We start from the raw sequence: 19,996 nt of genomic DNA on the forward strand, positions 1-19,996 counted from the left end.
GCTGGCATACACACATTAGGTAGGTGTGAGAATGGATGTGTTTGCATGTGTGTTTGTGTGCTGCATATGTTTGTGTGTCTTTATGTTTTGTGCAAGTAAGTTTGAGTGTGCATGTTTTTCAGCAAAAACAATGACTCAGTTCGTTGCCAGCGGCATTAATTTAGTCATCAATTAAAAGAGATAACGAGTTTGTTTAATGAGATGAAAACTGGTTGTGTTTCTGACGTCAGACTCACCAGACTGGGCTGTTCCAATCATTATAAAGTCAAACTATTTTGCTTTTGCTGTTTTTTATATTCTCCAAGTCTGCTGTGTTCTTTTTTGTCACTTTTTTGTCTCAATTCTTGCATTTCCTCCCTTATTGACCTACATATTACTCTCCTATTTCCAATGCAGTGAAAGAGGCAGCACAATTTAAAAGGAATCCTATAACATTTTGAAAATATGCTTGCCTAGAGTTTGATGAAAATATTTATATCAATAGACGTTTTAACTAGTCGTGGCAGAATTTTAACAAATTTCGTCAATGATGTCTTAGTTCCATCATGTATACCAGTAAGACAAGACAGTGAGGTAGTGGCATGCACAATACCAGGATCCTGGAAGTGGCTTGCTTACATGGAATGAAACTGTTTTTATTGATATCAATTTAACTTGTGCTTTTTGTGTTATGACAAGCAAAAAGCAGTTTCGCTTTGTAACGTCTTAGATTAGCACAAAGACATACACAGCAGAGGAAAAACAACTAGCCTTGTTTCGTAAAAGACGGCATCAAACATCTCCAAAACTGCCTTAATTACATATTGTGTATGTATATTCAACACATGTAGAATTGAAAATGTCATTGTGGCGTGAGCAACAGCTGCCCAAATGACAGCATGTAGCATTTGTCCAAAACTAAGGTGATTCTTGGATTTGTTGGCTGCTAGCTTGCTTGCTAAGAGGATACAACGTGTAAATCAAACACTTTAAGAGCTTTTGGAAGCGTATTTTACTTCTTTCGGTGAAAGCTTTTGACCTGCTTCCAGTCTATGTGCTAAGCTAGCTCTCAACTCATCCTTGGCTAATGCTTATTTGACTTTGCAATGAATACCCTACCAAGATAAACAGCTGTTATTTCTGTGTTACTTGTGAGTACTTTTGAGTGTGATTTATTTTATTTTTACATTCATTAGGGACTCTAATTTCACTTACTTTCCATCGGTGTAATGTATTTCTACCTTAACTTTATCAAACATTGTTGTACTGAACATGCATGTTTGCTCTGCCCTGTGTTGTGCAGCAGACGGTGGGACCATGAAGACTGTGGTGGCTCTGCTGCTTCTCTGTCTGTGTGATCCTGGACAGAGTGACTGCCGGGCGGACTGCGTGTCCTGCAGCAACATCCTGCCCAAACAGCTCAGTTTCAACATCATTGTGAGGAGTGCACACACACACACACACACACACACACACACACACACACACACACACACACACACACACACACACACACACACACACGGACACACACACGGACACACGCACACAAACACAGAGGGGGAAGGGGGAAGAACTGAAAATAGAAAAATAATAAACTGAACATAAATGGTAAATAAACCACGCTCTGAAATATTAGTGAGCAAACACTCCATCCAGACAAAACTAGATTAGTCTCTCACAGTCAAAAATTCACACAACTAAAATCCCTCCACTGGGCTCTTTTAATTTGGTGATAAAATGAGTGTAAACCCCCACGCTCACCCCACCTTCCTATATTCCTCGTGTCCTGACTCAACGCATTACCCTTTAAGCGACGGACTTTTAATTTGTCGTGGCTAATTGATTCCTGGGGATAGATGTGTGTTCCTCCTCTCAGGGCTTCTGCCGGGTGGTTGTTTCTCTCTGGATAACAACATGTCTGCAACTCAGACGTTTTGGTAGGGAGAAAACAAGAAGACATTAAAGAGCACATGGCTTGGATCATAAAGCTTTGAACTGTAAGTGTTGCTAGTGTAAAGCATTTAGATCACAGTCAGATTTAAATGACCTCAAGTGATCCTTTTAAATTGGACAAATATTGCTTTGGAAGACAGGATTTGTAATGACCGATTTAACTTACCACATGCTATCTACTGATTTACTGCTCCCTTTTCAGACCCCTTTCTTCTTCTGCTTATTCTATTTTTCTCCTCCAAATTATCTCCATTCCTGCCTCCTGGCTGAAAGGCATTTTATTTGTAAATCAATAAGTAACCAGAGCCTCCACGATAAGTCAACTTAATGCAAACAGTAGATGATGCTCAAGGCAATGTTATTTTCAAAGCAAATGTATTTCATGCAGTATCAATCTTTACTATTATTGGGACAGATTTACTCCCATCATAAAACACACACACACACACACACACACACACACACACACACACACACACACACACACACACACACACACACACACACACACACACACACACACACACACACACAGAGACACACGCATGCCTATTGAACCATTGAAGTTGAAGATAAAGATGATAAACGAGCTAGAAATCTAATCAATTTCCTTCTGTCATCTTGAAATTTGTATTCCACTCAAACAACCCCAGTAAATATTTGATAAATAATACTGCAGCATGTTGATTTGTATACTGTTTCATATAAAATATAAATGTAACATTAAATCAAGTAAGTCCAAGATTAGCATTAAATGCTAAGCACACCTAAGGCTGATAGGAAATGGTCAGCGGTTTTGCAGGTAGCTGGTCATAAACCAAAGTATTGATGGCGCTAAATGAAAAGTTAAGGGATTAAAGTCATTATTCATCCTGAAGGGAACATGAATGAGTGCAAAACCCCATGACAGTCTGATAGTTGTTAAACCATGCATTGTGATCAATGCAGTTGACAGACCCTCCGTCTATTTCATGCTACAAATTAACTGACTTCAGAGAGAAAATGAAGACGATCTCCTGTCTTTGTCTCCGTCAGGTGTGTCTCACTGAGTGTGAAGCCGACATCTCCCCGGCCTTTTCCTGGGACATCTGTCGTAAGGTGCTGTCATCTCCTATTTCATCCCTTACTGGCACCATGCGGAAAAGATCTCAGGAGGAGGTGGAGGCCCTGTTTCCCGAGGAGGAGGAAGAGCCGGTGGAGGGAGGTTTGTTTCTGCCCTTTGCAATGCAGAGGTACGATCACATGACCCGGGCACTCGGGAGGGATCTGGGCGGCAGGGGCAGCCAGCTGAACACTGCCTACAATGCCCATAACGCCCTGTCTCTTGAGGATGAGTATGAGGAGGAGGCAGGGCAGGAAGAAGAGGCTGCTGAAACGGCAGCAAGAGGACAGGGCGAGGCAGGGCTGGGCATCTCCAAGAGGTTCGGCGGCTTCGTCAAAGGGAGGCACAGCTACAGGAAGCTGATGTCTCCGGGGAGATCGTACCAGAAGAGGTACGGTGGCTTCGTCGGCATCCGGAAGTCAGCCCGCAAGTGGAACAACCAAAAACGCTTCAGCGAGTTCCTGAAGCAGTATCTGGGGATGAGCACTAAGGCCACTGAGTTCAACAGCGTGTCAGAGGACCTCACCCAACAGAATGAAGTTTAATACACCTTTAACTGCACTGACATAAAACAATTTGCTGATGTATTTCACCAACTTGTCAAACTTTAAATGGAGCCACCAAGGTTGACCTATTCAAGTAAATTACCAAAAAGTGAAAACTAAGCCCGTAATCTTCGACTTCCATTGGAAGCCTCTTTGTCTCAAGACATAAGAAGAGCTGCTTCTGTTTTCCATCCCTATCAATTATGATGCAAACAAATTATCAGATCTAATTTTATACATTCTTAAGTGGCTGAACATGTTGGTCCCCTTAAAAAACAGCTCCTTCTGAGCAGTGACTCCTGTCCACCTCTTGGCAAGCTGAGTCATTCGGGTCTCCCATTTGGTGCACCTTGTGGGATGAACATTGGTTCATTTAAGTACCTGCCCAAGCCCTGATCCTCAGAAGCTTTGAAGGAAGCTCTCACTTAGGGAATTATTGTTAGTCCTGAGTGATATGCAGTCAAATATAGGGTTTATTTTACTGTTTAATGTAAGTTGCTAGGTTAAAATCAATTATTGCTTTTCTGACTCCCTATATTACATATTATATTTTCCCAATGAATTACTGTGCTGGGTCATGTGTAGAAGTGTATTTCTTGTATTTCTGTAAAAGTGCTACATCTTCTTACATGGAGTTCTCTAGCTTTGGGGAGTTATAACTGTTTGTCATAAGTAGGTCCGCTCTCTTTATCATACTACCATTTTGCGGCAAAATGCATAACTCAGTCTCTTTTTAAGGACAACGCCAGTGTTTTTTCATGTTTTGCCATAAGGTTTAGGGTAATGTTAGCAGTTATGTGAAGTGTATAGTATGTGATTTGTGGCAAAATAATGAGAACTGCAAAAACAAAGCTAAAATTCATTGATTGATTGTGCTAAAACACAGCTGAGACAGGGCTACTGAGGCAGGTTTAATGAAAAGAACATTCCTTTAATCTGGTGTGATGGTGAGGTGATAGTCAACATAGCACTCAATATTCACACATATATACTACATATCTGTCTGCAAAACTAATGTGATGTACAAGTGAGCATCATCTCATATTGGCTCTCGTGTCCAGATGCCAGATCCCTGTATGTACAAATTATATTTGGTCTTTTTTTTCTTCAATTTGTCATGGTGTAAAATTTTGCCCACAATGACATCTTGTAAATAGCTGAATTTGAAAATTGTCAATAAAAATAGTTTACTATTTCCATCGTGGCTTGATATGCAGCAACTGATTCTGTGTCTTGAGGTGTTTTGTTCTTAGCATCTGGCATTTGCAGTGTGACCAGTAATGGGGGTTGAATTATGGTTCTCTCTCTTTACTTATTTTATATATATGTATATCATTCATTTTTATTAAGAATATTCATGTACTTAGTTTAATAAGAAATGAGAGTTATGCTTGATACAAAATGAAAATATATTTATATACACATTTTTGATTAAGAAAATCACAAAAAAATATCCAGCGGGCTTCTGGTGCCCCCTGGTGGCCAGTCTTGCATGTGCGCAGCTGCACATCCTTCTACACATTGCCACATGTTACATTTTCTCTAATAGTATTCTTAACGGATGGAGGAAGTAGACTATTCCAATCTGTTAGGTAAAAAAAAATATCAATGCCACACTGCAGCAAAACAATCACTTTCATTTTTACTGATTAAGTAACGCAATGTGTCAGCCCTGTGATTAACTGGCTCCCACCCAGGTTGTAGGCTTATATTCCTGTTAACTGGTCTCGGCTCCAGTCAGGCTCACTTGAATTTTGCAACAAGGAAATTCATATTTTGTTTAATTTGAATCTGCAAAGTTATAACTAGAATGATCAAATAACTGCAGTGAAAAAGTGGACAACAATAATAAGTAGTGGAGTATTTTCCATCACTGTTCAGTACCAGTCAAAAGTTTGGACACACCTTCTCATTCAATGGTTTTTCTTTATTTTTTTTTCTACATTGTAGATTAATATTGAAGACATCCAAACAATGAAGGAACACCTATGGAATTATAATAATAATAATAATAATAATAATAATAACTTTATTTATATAGCAACCTATTAAAAACAAGGTTTACAAAGTGCTTCGACAGACAAGGCAGCAAAACAGTGCAATAGATTAAAAACAATCGTTAGGATAAAACTAAACTAAGAAATAAAATGAAATAACAAGTGACAATCAAATAAACGAACAAAATAAAAATAATCAAGTGAAATAGATAAACATAAAATAGCAAATGTATATAAGATAAAATAGTAAAACCAAATAAAACAAAACATTAAAACGACAACATCACATAAAAGCCATTCTGTAAAAATGTGTTTTAAGAAGTGAATTATGTGGTAAACAAACAAATGCTCAACAAACCAGAATATGTTTTATATTTTAGATTCTTCAAAGTAGTTGAATGAGAAGATAGGTACTATATATATATATATATATATATATATATATATATATATATATATATATATACACAGTACCAGTCAAAAGCTTGGACACACCTTCTCATTCAATAGTTTTTCTTTATTTTTTTTTTTTTTTACATTGTAGATTAATATTGAAGACATCCAAACTATGAAGGAACACATATGGAATTATGTGGTAAACAAACAAATGCTCAACAAACCAGAATATGTTTTATATTTTACTGATTCTTCAAAGCAGTTGAATTAGAAGGTATGTATATATCCAAACTTTTATAATGTACTGTAATGTAATGTATATATATATATATATATATATATATAGTACCAGTCAAAAGTTTGGACACACCTTCTCCAAACCAAACTTTTGACTGAACATCATAAATTATTTTTAAATGAATGTATCTAAGGTAATCAGGTTAGTCAACAGTCGGCCCAATGACTGATATGAACCAGTGAATGTCTATTAAAGCAGCCGGGCAGAGGGATCTTATTTTGAAGGCGTGGACCGGAAGTGCCAACCCTGGTCGGAGCTAGTTTGACATTGTGTTGACTTCTGCACCCAAACAAGTCTCTCTGTCACATCCCTCCTCACGTCTGTCCGCAGACGATCACGACGTCGGGACTTGTCTGATCCGGTGAGTTGTGCACGTTTCCAGGCCTAGCCCTTCTGAGGACGGCTAACAGCAGCTAGCCTCCTGGTAGCCCGGGCTAGCTGCGGCTAAAGCTAGCCGTGCTAGTGCAGATCCTCCACACGTGACCTGTGTATGTGAGCGAGGGACGCTTGTTTGTGATTGCAGAGAGCACAGCGATGGGCAGCTGTGTGCGGAGCTCCAGGGCTCTGTCCCCCGCTCTGCTCCCCAGGCTGCTGCTTCCTCCGACGGGGTACAGGTCGGCCGGCAGGTCGGCCGGCAGGGGACTCTCGACCTCCCCGCAGTCCCGGGCTGTCAGCGGAGACTCCCAGCCGCTCCCCCTGCCCGGACAGGCCCGTGTGGTGATCTGTGGAGGGGGTATCGTGGGGTCATCAGTAGCCTTCCACCTTGCCAAAATGGGCTGGACTGATATAGTGCTGCTGGAGCAGGGCAGGTGAGATACACTTACATTACTTTACACTACATTACATTACATTACAGTCATTTAGCAGACGCTTTTACAGTCATTTAGCAGACGCTCCAAAGAGACTTACAATAAGTGTATTCAACATAGGTATTCAAGAGAACTACTAGTCACCAGAAGTCATAAGTGCATCTCCTTTCTTAAACAAGCATCTAAGAGCAGAAACCAGAGCAAAAGTATAGAAACAAACTAATACGAATACAATAAGTGCAACAAACTAATACGAACACAATAAGTGCAACAAACTAATATGAATACAATAAGTGCAACAAACTAATATGAATACAATAAGTGCAACAAACTAATACGAATACAATAAGTGCAACAAACTAATATGAATACAATAAGTACAACAAACTAATATGAATACAATAAGTGCTAAGTGGAAGGCTCAGAGTAGTACTTCTTGACTACCCTGTCTGTAATTTCATTAGTTTTAGTCTTGGTTCAGACTTTCTTTGGCTTGGGATGTATGAGCGCACAATCATGTGTTGTAAAAGCATGAATTTACTGTTTCTGGTATCTATTTTAATTTCTACCATTACATCATCTTACAGTGTCTTACCTTCCTTTTTTTACATTATGATTTAAAAAATAAGGGAGGGATTTAGCATATACACAGTTTTTGTGGCAATGGAGGATCAGTAAATAGAGTTTAGATTGAATATTGTAATGCTGCTAATGCTGCATTACCTCTGCTGATATCCTGTTGGCAGGCTTGGTGCAGGAACAACCAGACTGTGTGCGGGCATTGTCAGCGTGGCCAAGCCTATTTCCATCGAGTGTCAAATGGCAAACTACTCCAATAGTCTTTATCAGAAGCTGGAGGAGGAGACCGGAGTCAAAACAGGTCAGCCGCCTTGACGTGTTTTGTGTTCAATCATATTTAACTCATCCTGATGAGGTTTGCTATGTGACTGATATTATCATCCTTAAAGCTTATGGATTACCATAAACATTTTCCAGATGCATGTCACTACCTGTTCTTTATCTTCTTCTCTAACTATTTGTTAATATTAAGACCATTTTTCTTTTAGTTCTCTATATAGAGGCATGTAGTGCGTCCTGGTTTTTAGACAATGAACAAAGCAGCCACTGCATACAATAGCATTGTATTTCATTGCTCTCATTTTAACAGTAATGTAGCTGAAACATTTGCTCGAGGCCTGCACTACTAGCCACTTCTAATGGAAGTCAAAGACATCATTTGTTGTGCCTTTTCATATAATTTCCTCTATATTTTGGCCTTTTCTAAAACTAGAATGATATACCCTTCAGTTTTTAGTTATATTATTACTTTGTCTTTACTTTCTTTGACTAGAGATCAGCCATGCGTAGTTTAAGACCTGTCACATAATATGGGGTTTTGTGTGTTTCAGGTTATGTGAAGACCGGGTCTCTTTGTCTGGCCCAAAATCAAGATCGCTTCCTCTCTCTGAAGCGCCTGGCGTCCCGACTAAAGTAAGAACCTAAAACCTCCAAATGTCCGAATGGACGAGATATTTCAAATGATTCAGAGTTCTGGAACCAAGCTAGATATGCAGGGCCTTTTTTAGATATGCATATTTGTTTGAATAAATCAGGCCTTCATCTTTATCTCTCTCTCTCTTTATTCTTAGGGTAATGGGGATCAGCTGTAACATCATTAAGCCTAAAGAGGTGGCCAAACTCCACCCTCTTGTTAACATCCATGATCTGGTGGGGGCGCTCCACCTCCCTGCAGACGCTGTGGTGTCTTCACCTGACATTAACCGCGCCCTCGCTGTGGCTGCAGCTGGACAAGGTAAGAGACTCAAACTCACTACTTGTCATTGATATAGCATTAATGGACAACTCTAACAAATATTTTACAAGCAGTATTTATATTCTAACCCCTATACTGTTTCTCCGTCTGATTCTTCTTCTCTTCATTGGCATCTCCTTCCTTCCATCCTCCACCCTTATCTCCTCTTGGCTTCCTCCCTTATCTCCTCATCTCCTTCCCAGGGGTTCAGATCCTGGATAGAACCACGGTTCAGCAGGTGCTGGTAGAGAAGGGTCAAGTGACGGCGGTGGAGACTGATCGTGGCTCCATTGAGTGTGAATATTTTGTCAACTGTGCTGGACAGGTAAAGCTCAGAGTGGAATTTTTGGATATAAATGTGGGAGCACCAACAAGTCCCAATGCCAGCTTAGATCAAGGAGTTAATGAGGCTAAAACTTTGTAACATTTAGGAAATTATTCTTCATTTTGGCCTTAATTCCACATAAATCTTAGCTGGATTCTCACCTACATAATGCTAATAGATGAACACAGTATGACTAAACAAATTGATTTACGGGACAGATTTCAGTGTCTCCAGTATGGGGGACAAAATGTACCTTTGGTCAGATGAGAAGATATAAAGTTTTGTCTGTCTCTGCTCTAGTGGGCTTACGAGCTGGGCCAGGCAAGTGAGACGAAGGTGTCGGTTCCTCTTCATGGCTGTGAACACTTCTACCTCCTCACCAAACCTCTCCAGGAGCCACTTTCACCCAGCACGCCAGGTCTCATACAAGAAAATTCACTTTTCTTTCAGCAGGCACAGTTGCTAATGGATTTTAATTGATTATAAATTACTTTGAGAAGACGAAGAACCACCACATTTTGATTGTCAAATTGGCTGGTAGAGTAGCTCATTGCACAGTATATTTCTGCAACAATCATGTCTCAGCATGTGCCCCTTGTTTCTCTTCAAAGATGTAGTTCCTAGTTAACACCCAATGACAAGGCAAAGTCTGTTCTATGATCGTACGCCATTATACTTTAAAACATATTTTTACAGCCAACACCTAAATTTAATGAGTAGTTTCCGAAGGAAAACTTGTTGAAATACACTTTAGAATGTAACTTCCCGTGGTCCTTGTGACTGTGCAGGTTGAATAAGTGTGTTTGTGAAGGGGACAGGATAGAAAGCGTGCCTAATTCATTTAACTTGTTGAATCAAATGTCTAACTTGTTGAATCAAATGTCCTTGGCCCCTTGTAATGATTGTTAATATTCACTAAACGAGGTCACAGAGGATATGATCTCACTCAGCTTGTGTCTTGTCTCCAGTTGTGATCGATATGGACGGCCGGATATATGCACGGCCATGGCAGGGCGGCCTTCTGTCGGGGGGCTTTGAGAAGAACCCCAAACCCATCTTCACTGAGGGCCGCAACCAGCTGGAGATCCAGAACATGCAGGAGGACTGGGACCACTTTGGTAATGAAAGGAGCTATGGGAGGGAGGAAGTTAGCTTTAACAACACATTAAGTTAAAAAAACGTGTTTCTTTGTAAAAAAACAAAGGCAGACGCATCATTTGGTCAGACGAAAGGTGTGTTTCATTCTTCGTAACAGTGCGGAGTCTCATTTGTACTCAATGTACCCAATAAGATCAAAAAACATTCTAGTAGCAGAGTACTTTTTAAATATTTGTGAAGGATCAGGTTCTGGTTTTACAGAGTTAGCACCTCTATTTTAGGAAACATGTTTTTGGCCCCTTTTAGCCCAACATCATTCGTATTTTGGTGAGGTTAAAGTCATGGTGTTCTGTTTATTTTTATTGGATGTGTCCTTTATTGATTGAAAAAAAAGTGTCTGTGCTAGTTCAGTTTGTGAAATGCTTTAAATTTTACTGTAAGCGATATCAGTTCCAAGATAACCTCACACATGTAAACACACACACACACACACACACACACACACACACACACACACACACACACACACACACACACCTGTCTTTTGGCCTTGGCCTTAAACTGGTAATCTGAGATTGACGGGTTGTCGTAAAGACTGCCATATATCACCAGTCAGGGACAGGAAGTCAAACTAATCAGTCTCACGGGGGTTTACAGTTGTAATTATAGATTTTTGTTTACATGGACTAACATTTGCATTTTGTACTTTAAATAAATATACAGTACATTGGATTGAACACGGTTAGTTTGCCCTTTAGTCATGTTGGGTCACATGTCTGCGATTTAAAAACAAGAAAACAATTATAAGATCATATGTGTTGCATTGTGGTATCAGATGATAACCAACAAGTCCATCACATCTTTCAGTGACTAATGGCAATGCATTTTTTACTTTGGACAGCCACATTTCACCCACTGGGTCAGCTTTCATGAATTGTTTATAGCACAACATGAGGAGAAGGGGCCAGCTCCTGCTGCACAGGACGAGCTTTAGCCTGTAGCGTCTTTAAAATAGTAGGTGGTTTGGGTCGGGTGGTGGTCGGGCAAAGGCAGTTAGAGCCATCTTCAGTGGTCTGTTTGCTTTTGTTATTTGAAGTTTCCAAAGCCTTACAGAGGGCCAGGTAGACAAGTAGCAGCTTCACTTTTGTAGCAGGAAGCAGTTGGATTTATGGGAAATGTAGCTTTAAATGCTGAGTACTATAAAGACTGACAATCAAGCTGGCATAGCTTCAGGCCAAACATTGTTTTGATCATGATGCAGTTTGTGTACGTGTAATATATTTATTGAAAATGCAATATATTGATGTGTACACCTTTTTTAGAGGATTTCTTACTAGAGATTGTATAAAAACCTTACTGACTTCTGCCTACAGAGCCGATGCTCAGTGCCTTGCTGAGGAGAATGCCTGGTCTTGAATCAGCTGAGATCCACCAGCTGGTCAACTGTCCGGAGTCCTTCACCCCCGATATGCGCTGCCTGATGGGGGAGACGCCGGGTGTCTCTGGCTACTACGTGCTGGCAGGGATGAACTCCTCTGGCCTGGCCTTTGCTGGAGGAGCTGGCAAGTAAGCATGGGTTCAAATGTATTTGCCAGGGGATAACCTACAGTATCTTTTGAGGATTAACATTACCAAATGAAGACATTACCGCTCTCTATTGTACACCTGAAGACATTATTTAAGAGGCTGACAGTAATATATTTTACTCAGAAAATAATTCGGCCTCGGTGAAGTCATTTCAGTGATCATCTTTGTGATCTGGTTATACTTTGATTGCATTACAATGTGGCACAAACGGCATGCTGCGTGGTTTGCTATCCAGGTACCTGGCGGAGTGGATGACCTACGGCTACCCCACCGCCAATGTCTGGCCACTGGACATCAAACGCTTTGGCAACCTGCAGAGCAGCCGAACATTCCTGCGACACAGAGTAATGGAGGTCATGCGTGAGTAGTGAACAGTTTGCATGTTTGGTGCGTCTTAAAACAACACTTGCATGGTAACGTAGAGAGCCATTCCCAGCAAGATTCCAGTGTAAGCAATGGGAGACAAAAATAATATCTCTTAAGATAATATGTCTAGGTCAGACAAAACAAGTTGGTATCTTTAAAGTTGTTATCTAACCGTATTTTTAGTACAAAACCTCCTCTTTGTTTTACTTTACTTCCATTGCCGTTAAGCAAGGACACACTGTCTGAGAAATTCTGTACAGCAAAGACCTTTACTTTGGAAAATAACGAACCTGATTTAACGAGCACCCACTGCAGAAGCCTCATATTGGCTTGTGTCGAGCTTTAGAATGCATCTTTGCATGAAAAGAGGATTGTGGATTTTGAGAGGAGGAATGATTACAACTATTAACTATTTCAATTTGGACACAGTATGGGACTAGAAAGATATTTTAGTTTCCAAGGTTTGCTTCTGTACGATTATGTCTTCCAACGTTTGTCGGTGTGTTTGTTTGTGTCCAGCCCTGCTGTACGAACTGAAGGTTCCGCGCTGGGACTTTCAGACTGGTCGTCAGCTGCGGACCAGCCCTCTGTATGACCGTCTGGACACCCAGGGAGCTCGCTGGATGGAGAAACACGGTTTTGAAAGGCCCAAATACTTTGTTCCTCCAGGAAAAGGTACAGAATACTACATTCTCTTCATCCTGAAATCCTCAGTAAATTTCAGAGAATCCAAGTGTTTGAAAAAAACCAAAAACTGATTATGTGTGTGTAGATTTGCTGTCTCTGGACCAGAGTAAGACTTTCTACAAGCCGGACTGGTTTGACATTGTTGGAGCAGAAGTGAAATGCTGCAAAGAGGCTGTCTGCGTCATCGACATGTCCTCCTTCACCAAGTTTGAACTGACTGTAAGTCACAATGAGCCAGTACTGACAACTCGTAGTGGTTAGTCAGCAGGGACAAAAAACTTTCCATCTTAGTGGGTTCAGACTTCTAACCGTACGTGTTTTTAAAATGGCAGATTATCTCATTCTTTCTCAACTGGGAGCCACTGATTCAGCAGTCATGTATTCAGTCGATGAGTAATGCAAACACTGTGGTGAAGCAGTTTAAGTTGATCCTTGTGTCTGTCCTCATGTCCCAGTCAACGAATAGCCAGGCCCTGGACCTGCTGCAACATCTGTGTGCCAACGACCTGGATGTCCCCGTTGGACATATCGTCCACACCGGCATGCTGAACGAGAGGGGAGGCTATGAGAACGACTGCAGCGTCGCCCGCGTCAGCAAGAACAGGTTTGTAACACCGAGGCAATAGTACCTGTAGACATGCAGTTGACCAAGACCATTTAAAATAATTGACATCTTTGTCTCCTCTCCAGCTACTTCATCGTCTCTCCGACAGACCAGCAGGTCCACTGTTGGTCCTGGATTAAGAAACACATGCCCAATGACCCACACCTCCACCTGGAGGATGTCAGCTGGAAGTACACGGGTAAGCACACAGCACCATTGTTGATGTCCTGCAGTGACGTCGCCATCTAGTGCCCACACAATATTAAAGGGTGGAATCAATGGAACAGTATCCAAACATCCACTCTCTGCTCTTAACCCGGGTTTTAAAGTGGCCTGATGTAGGGTTTAGTGTTACAATCGGACACTAAGGCGACCAAGAGGGTTGTTAATTACATGTCCAAAATCAAATTTGCATAATTGTTACATAATTACCTAAAATGTCGATGTCGGCAACACTAGACCTACATTCTATTTTTAATATGCAAGACAAAGACACCAATTCAAGAGCTGCATCTCAAAACTTACCCATGGCCTAGTACAGTATGTCCCCACACTAAGAATCACAATATTCATTGATGATGATGATAATTCCTACAAAGTTAAAAATAGAATTTGCTCATGACCCACAATCTTCTCTGTATTTTCAGACTCCTTAACAATTCATTGCCATTTTCTAAAGGGGATAGCTTATTATTATTATTATTATTATTATTATTATTATTATACTACAACTAATAATACAAATAATGATTAGAATAGTTGTTGTTGTTGTTGTTGTTATTTTTATGAATATGAGTTATTAAGGTAGTACTTGGGTTGAACTTTGTAGGACAGAAAGTCTAAAGTGTTTATACATTTCTAACTCTTTACCCACAGCTTTAAATCTGATTGGACCTCGTGCAATGGATGTTCTGGCTGAGCTGTCATATGTTGCCATGACACCTGACCATTTCCCCTCCATGTTCTGTAAGGTAGGAAACAAAAATTGAGTTTCAGTAACAGTAATAGAGCATTTATAATCATAGTGGTGATTGCAGTAGGAAGAGCGGTGATATCAATAGTTTGAGTTGCTGAAATATTCTTAAGGTTGCACCTGCAGTTGAACAGAACAGTATTTAACCGTGTGTGTGTGTGTGTGTTTACAGGAGATGAGTGTTGGCTATGCCAATGGGATCAGAGTGATGAGTATGACTCACACTGGAGAGCCAGGGTTCATGCTCTACATACCCATTGAGGTACGTACCACTCACATCTGCACGCACACAAAAACATGTATGCATTCACCATTCCACAGGATGGTCGTAAGAAAGTGTTTCATACCTTACAGCACATCAAGTCTAACATTAGTATTTCCCTCTGCTCTCCACAGTATGCACTGCATGTGTACAACGAGGTGATGTCTGTGGGTCAGAAGTATGGCATCCGTAACTCAGGGTATTACGCACTGCGCAGCCTCCGCATCGAGAAATTCTTTGCCTTCTGGGGTCAGGACCTCGACGCCTTCACCACCCCGCTGCAGTGTGGACGAGAGTTCAGGGTTAAATTTGACAAGGTCTGTTTCCAGTGAATAATATATTAATTAATAATATCTGCCAGTGTGGATTCTGACTGCTGCTTTCTGGTTTGGGGTTATAAAAAAACTTCTTATTGAGCATTATCTTCTCTCTGTCTACCACACTGCTACACTAGGACTTTGTCAACCTGATTTACTATTGAAGCTCTCGCTTGAATTTTACACTACTTTTATGCCTCTGAGCCCACCAATAATTATTAAGGATAAACTGATTCGATTTTGGTAGTTAAAGGTCAAAGGTCAAGGTCACTGTGACCTCATGTCCATTCCATTCTGTTGAATGCAATATTTCAAGAAAGCCTTGAAGGGATTCCTTAAAAATGTGTCTCAAGCTCAGGTTGAACAGATTTTGGTGTTCAAAGTTTCCTGTGACCTCAAAACCTGATTTTGGGCTAAAGAATAATACTATAATTAGACAATTTCACACCAATGTATCACAGGATAAAATGATGAACAGAGAATATTTTGGACAGGCGTGGTTATAAACTGGTTGGCGGAGGCATACAACCGCAAGGCTGTAATTCAATATTTACTTTAAAACGGATGGAAAATGAGAGGATGACTGCAGAATAATAAAAAGGCACTTTGCCATCTGCTTCGCTAAAACATCTGTTAAAATTGCCACCAAGCTGCACCTGCAGGCACAACAGGTGGCCCTTCTGAAAACAGTGGAACATCAGGTGTGCTGCTCTCTGCTGAACACAGCAATAACGACAGCACAGTATTAATGGCCGGACCTCACTGTGCAAAAGTGGTTTCACAGATTGCTTTCAGATGAGTAGTCATCATCAGTATCGATGTCTTTACCGTGAAGTTTATAAAAAAAATGAAAATGAAAAGTTGTTGTCTGTTGCTCCCAGCAGGACTGTGCAGTGTTTGTAGATTGTTTGTAGACCATAACACTTTATTATCTCCATTCTCCCCCGTCCTCTCTCTCTGCCTCCATCAGGACACAGATTTCCTCGGTCGGGAGGCCTTGCTCCAGCAGCGCCAGGAGGGCGTGACTCGGCGATTCGTCATGCTGGTCCTAGAGGACCACGACACCGAGCTGGACCTGTGGCCGTGGTGGGGCGAGCCCATCTACCGCAACGGCCTACTGGCCGGGACGACCACCAGCAGCGCCTACAGCTACACTCTGGAGCGCCACGTCTGCCTCGGCTTTGTGTCTCCGCCGCCGGGCCCAGAGGGGCTGCCCACGCCCATCACCCCGGACTTCATCAACCGCGGGGACTACGAGGTGGACATTGCCGGCCAGCGCTACCCAGCCAAAGCCAAACTGTACCCCTTCAGCTCGCTCTTCACCCAGCAGAAACGCCGCAAGGAGGACTTGGAGTTCAGCAACCTCCAGGGGAAGTGATTCCAGAGTAATGGAAGGCCCCGCTCCTGTGACACTCCTCCAGTCCTTCGTCTACTCCTGTACTTACCTGGTAGTGCCAACCGATCGCCCCTCCTCTGGCTCCTGATCCGGGGGCCGTATACACAATCACACCTTGTCTCTCTAGTATCTTACCCCCACGCTGCACCTCCCTTTTTCTAAAGTGCAATATTTAAGAGGCACCAAATGCTTGAGCTGTATGAAATTCAGCAATGCAACAATACTCATGTTGTCGTCAAATTCTGCAGTTGTTCCTCAGCCCCTGCCATGCCTTCACACTCAAACACGTTCCACGGTTTACTGGGACAGTCTGCGCCGGCTAAGTGCCTTTGTCAAGGCATCATCAACAATATTTGTTGAGGACACTTTGTTCACTTTAACCCATCGAGAGGGAATTTAGACAGACATCCGTGTCCAGCAGTGTTTCGACACCGCACAGTCTGGACGAGTCTGAAAGAAATGTCATTCGATGCTGACGTGCAAATGCCTACATGTTCAATGCAGTTGTTGACTCTATTGTCAGTTTACAAGTTGTAAATTTGCTGCTGTAAAGGATACGATGTTATGTGATGTAGAGAGCGATGTGGCCCAATTTAGATACTTTATACTGTCCACTTCTATCATCCTCACTACATTGTCCTTCTCAGTCAGCGGGCAAGAATCAGGCAGCCTGATAAAACCTCTAATAAACCTATACTTACTCCTCTTGAAAAAGCTCATATAGCCCCAAAGTAAAGCAAAACTAGCTTTTTTCCCCTTGACTTTGTCTTTCACATCAACTTCCAGCTGTTCCGCTGTTATTCTGATGTGTGCCGAGCTTGTGGTAACGGTATTCACCTTAATATAATCCGCACTGTTATTTATGTTTTGTGGTTGTTTCGAGGCAGCGTTGCTCTTTTCAAGTGTTGTTTCATTGATGTTTTTCTGAATGTGTGGCTGATGTCAGGTGACCCACAGATGAGGGAAAGCTGCGGCTGGAGCTGAACGCTCAGACGTGTTGCTTTGAGTCCACAATATCTTACAATAGTGATTTGTTTTAGTTTTTGTGCTTTATCCAGAGTTAAGATGTTTGTATAAAGGAAGGACTTCAGTGGGATTTGAAATAAAGCAGTGTATTTTTGTATAGCTAGTGTGTATAAAATCTCTATTTTCAGTACAGAAACTTTTTTTTCTAATCAATCAGCTTTAAGTCATATCAGACGTATGAATCATCTGAACTACGTCAGTTGTTTCAATCTTGCGGTTGTCCCTCTGATTTGAGCGTTATTTCAAATCCTATCATTCATATTCTGTACTTTTAAATGTCATTTTGTCAGCCACATGTTTTCCTACATGTGTTCACCTTTAAAGTAATTTTGTGCTTTTGACCCATGCCCCCTTCATAGGTCAGAAGTCAAGGAGAGCTAAGGATCAGTTGGCCTAGAGCTGCTAGGGGTTCACTTTAGCAGCAGTGCTGTTGGGAAGGAAAGGCAGTGGAAAGTTGAATTCATCCAGCCAGTTGCATCGTAATGGGCAAACGGTCAACACTTGAGTGTTTGATCAGTGTGTGAGTACTGCGTGTTTGTTTTTGTCAAAAGTTATGTTCCCCCTGCTGGGAATCTGAAAGGCTAGCCTGACTGGCTGGATGGTTGAGCCAAAACCAGTACAGGTGCTTCTGAGCTCAGATATGCTGCCTCCTGATATCGTCATATTCAATTTTGGATGCAGATTGTTTTACTAAATTTCATTTCCAGCGTTTAGTAATTCGGTGTGCTTGAGGAGGGTAGCACATGCTAAAATGAAAGGGACAGTGTAAACAAAAACACAGGGAACCCACTGGATTCTCAGCCGAACCAGAAAAATAGTTTTGAGGGGTCACCTGAAGTAATATTACTCCTGAAAGGGAAGAAAATTGCCGTCTTTTTTTAGTTTGATAGATGCCGAAGATCAGATGCTGAGTTGACAAAAAGAGGATAGTGGAAAGCCTCACCAAACCGTCATACTTGTTTTAATCTGACTTGCTTCTTGTATTTCTTTGCTAACATCTCAGGCTTTTTTTTTTTTTACTACAAATGACGTACTACTTTAGGGTGAGTACATAAGCTCAACTGATGAATAATATTAGTTTCTGGTATATAACGTATGAATGGATCCAGAAAAAAAAAAAATCCAGCCACAACAGTAAGTCAGACATCACTTTTAAAGGGCTAATTTCTCTTTTTGTCTGTTATGTTTGTATAAAGGTGTTAATATTAAATGAAGCGTCTTACATGTGAGTGCAGAGAATCATCATCAGTCTTTGTATCAGAGTACAGTCTGGATTGACGCATTGTAAGTTGCATCAGTGGAACTCGGCCTTTGCTTCATGTGACAAACTTTTTGGGTCCTCATTTATAAAAGAATCTTAACACATTTGACTTATATTTCTAAACAGTTTTCTCATCTCAGTGTTGCCCCATTAACAACCGCTGAAGCTAATCATATCATTCACAGTTGAACTACGGGAGCATGAGAGTAATGGTGTCAGCAGGTCGCCGGTTTGTATCTTCACTGAGGGCTTCATGTTGAGTCCAGTAGCCGTCAGGACACTTCTAGATTTAGGGTGAAGGTGTCTGAAACACATTGCTGCAAAAATCACTTCAAGACATTAGTTGTGATTTGCGTTTTCAACCCTCCTGAATGTATGATTGAAGGGAAAAGGCCCCGAGCATTTGCACTAAACAAGAGTAGCCCATTGTTTTTTGTTTCTGTATGTCGTCACCAGATTTCTATGGTATTTGAAGTATCTAGGAGTTTGAGTTTTCTTGTATTTCAAAGGTTAATAAAAAAAACACTCTATAGCAATATTGCTGACTATCAAGTATCCAAAAAGTTTAGGCAAAGAAAAAAAAAAAAAAAGATAGAGTGGAGGTCTGGAGAAGTGCATTTAAGAAGTCTGTCTGTTTTGTTAAGAGGTGGTGTTGAAACACAGTAACACTCCACCCCACTGTATGGGTTCGGTGCATGTTTGTCCCTCTCAACGTTTCCATTTTAACTCGTCCTGGACGGATGTATAAATGCCAGCGGTTTCTTCAGAGCTTTACGATAATGTATTTATATCATGTTTAAACTGGTGTTTGGCTGTACTTTGAGTGAAACATAAAGAGAACTTTGTCTGAATTTGCTTCGTGTGTTCCCTTCACATAAATGTGGTCTGTTACGGCTCGCACACGGCCGGGTTCAAGGGGGTCCGTTCTCCATGGCTACCGGCCGTGTCCGAACAGCGGACGTGCCCGGCGTTGACACCTTGTGCGGTTTCTCTCTTCCCACACAGAGCCACCGGTCCGTTTCTGCAACCATCTGTCTGCTAATGAACATGGGAGTGCCCTGCAGTGAGACTGAAGGTTCACTCATGTGTCAACATCGCAGCAGAGGACCGAGACACCTGCGCTCTGCTCATTAATAACACAATCTGCAATTATTTCCACTGATGAGTTATGTGAGGTTCAAGCTCGGAGCCGGGGGAAA

General features: G+C 41.4%; 2 protein-coding genes across 3 annotated transcripts; both read left to right on the forward strand.

The window, feature by feature from the left end:
- The first annotated feature begins 1,296 nt into the window (after positions 1 to 1,296).
- pnoca (prepronociceptin a) lies at positions 1,297 to 3,582 on the forward strand. The gene is made up of 2 exons (XM_054620410.1): positions 1,297 to 1,416; positions 2,971 to 3,582. The coding sequence occupies exons 1-2, from the start codon at positions 1,297 to 1,299 to the stop codon at positions 3,580 to 3,582; spliced, it is 732 nt and encodes a 243-aa protein (XP_054476385.1).
- A 2,891-nt stretch (positions 3,583 to 6,473) lies between these two features.
- On the forward strand, positions 6,474 to 19,648 carry pdpr (pyruvate dehydrogenase phosphatase regulatory subunit). Of its 2 annotated transcripts, XM_054617762.1 has the most exons (18): positions 6,474 to 6,634; positions 6,797 to 7,082; positions 7,829 to 7,962; positions 8,492 to 8,573; positions 8,732 to 8,895; positions 9,099 to 9,220; positions 9,521 to 9,638; positions 10,189 to 10,338; positions 11,692 to 11,884; positions 12,141 to 12,265; positions 12,791 to 12,946; positions 13,044 to 13,177; positions 13,414 to 13,562; positions 13,649 to 13,761; positions 14,439 to 14,533; positions 14,708 to 14,797; positions 14,932 to 15,114; positions 16,085 to 19,648. In XM_054617762.1, exons 2-18 carry the CDS (start codon positions 6,808 to 6,810, stop codon positions 16,490 to 16,492), a joined length of 2,691 nt encoding a protein of 896 aa, XP_054473737.1. In that variant the 5' UTR covers positions 6,474 to 6,634; positions 6,797 to 6,807; the 3' UTR covers positions 16,493 to 19,648. The 2 variants fall into 2 exon arrangements, with proteins under 2 accessions (XP_054473737.1, XP_054473744.1); XM_054617769.1 differs by having other exon boundaries at positions 6,474 to 7,082.
- The last annotated feature ends 348 nt before the right edge of the window (positions 19,649 to 19,996 follow it).

Source organism: Anoplopoma fimbria, chromosome 2 (assembly GCF_027596085.1).
Source record: "Anoplopoma fimbria isolate UVic2021 breed Golden Eagle Sablefish chromosome 2, Afim_UVic_2022, whole genome shotgun sequence".
NCBI classification, from domain to species: Eukaryota; Metazoa; Chordata; class Actinopteri; order Perciformes; family Anoplopomatidae; genus Anoplopoma; species Anoplopoma fimbria.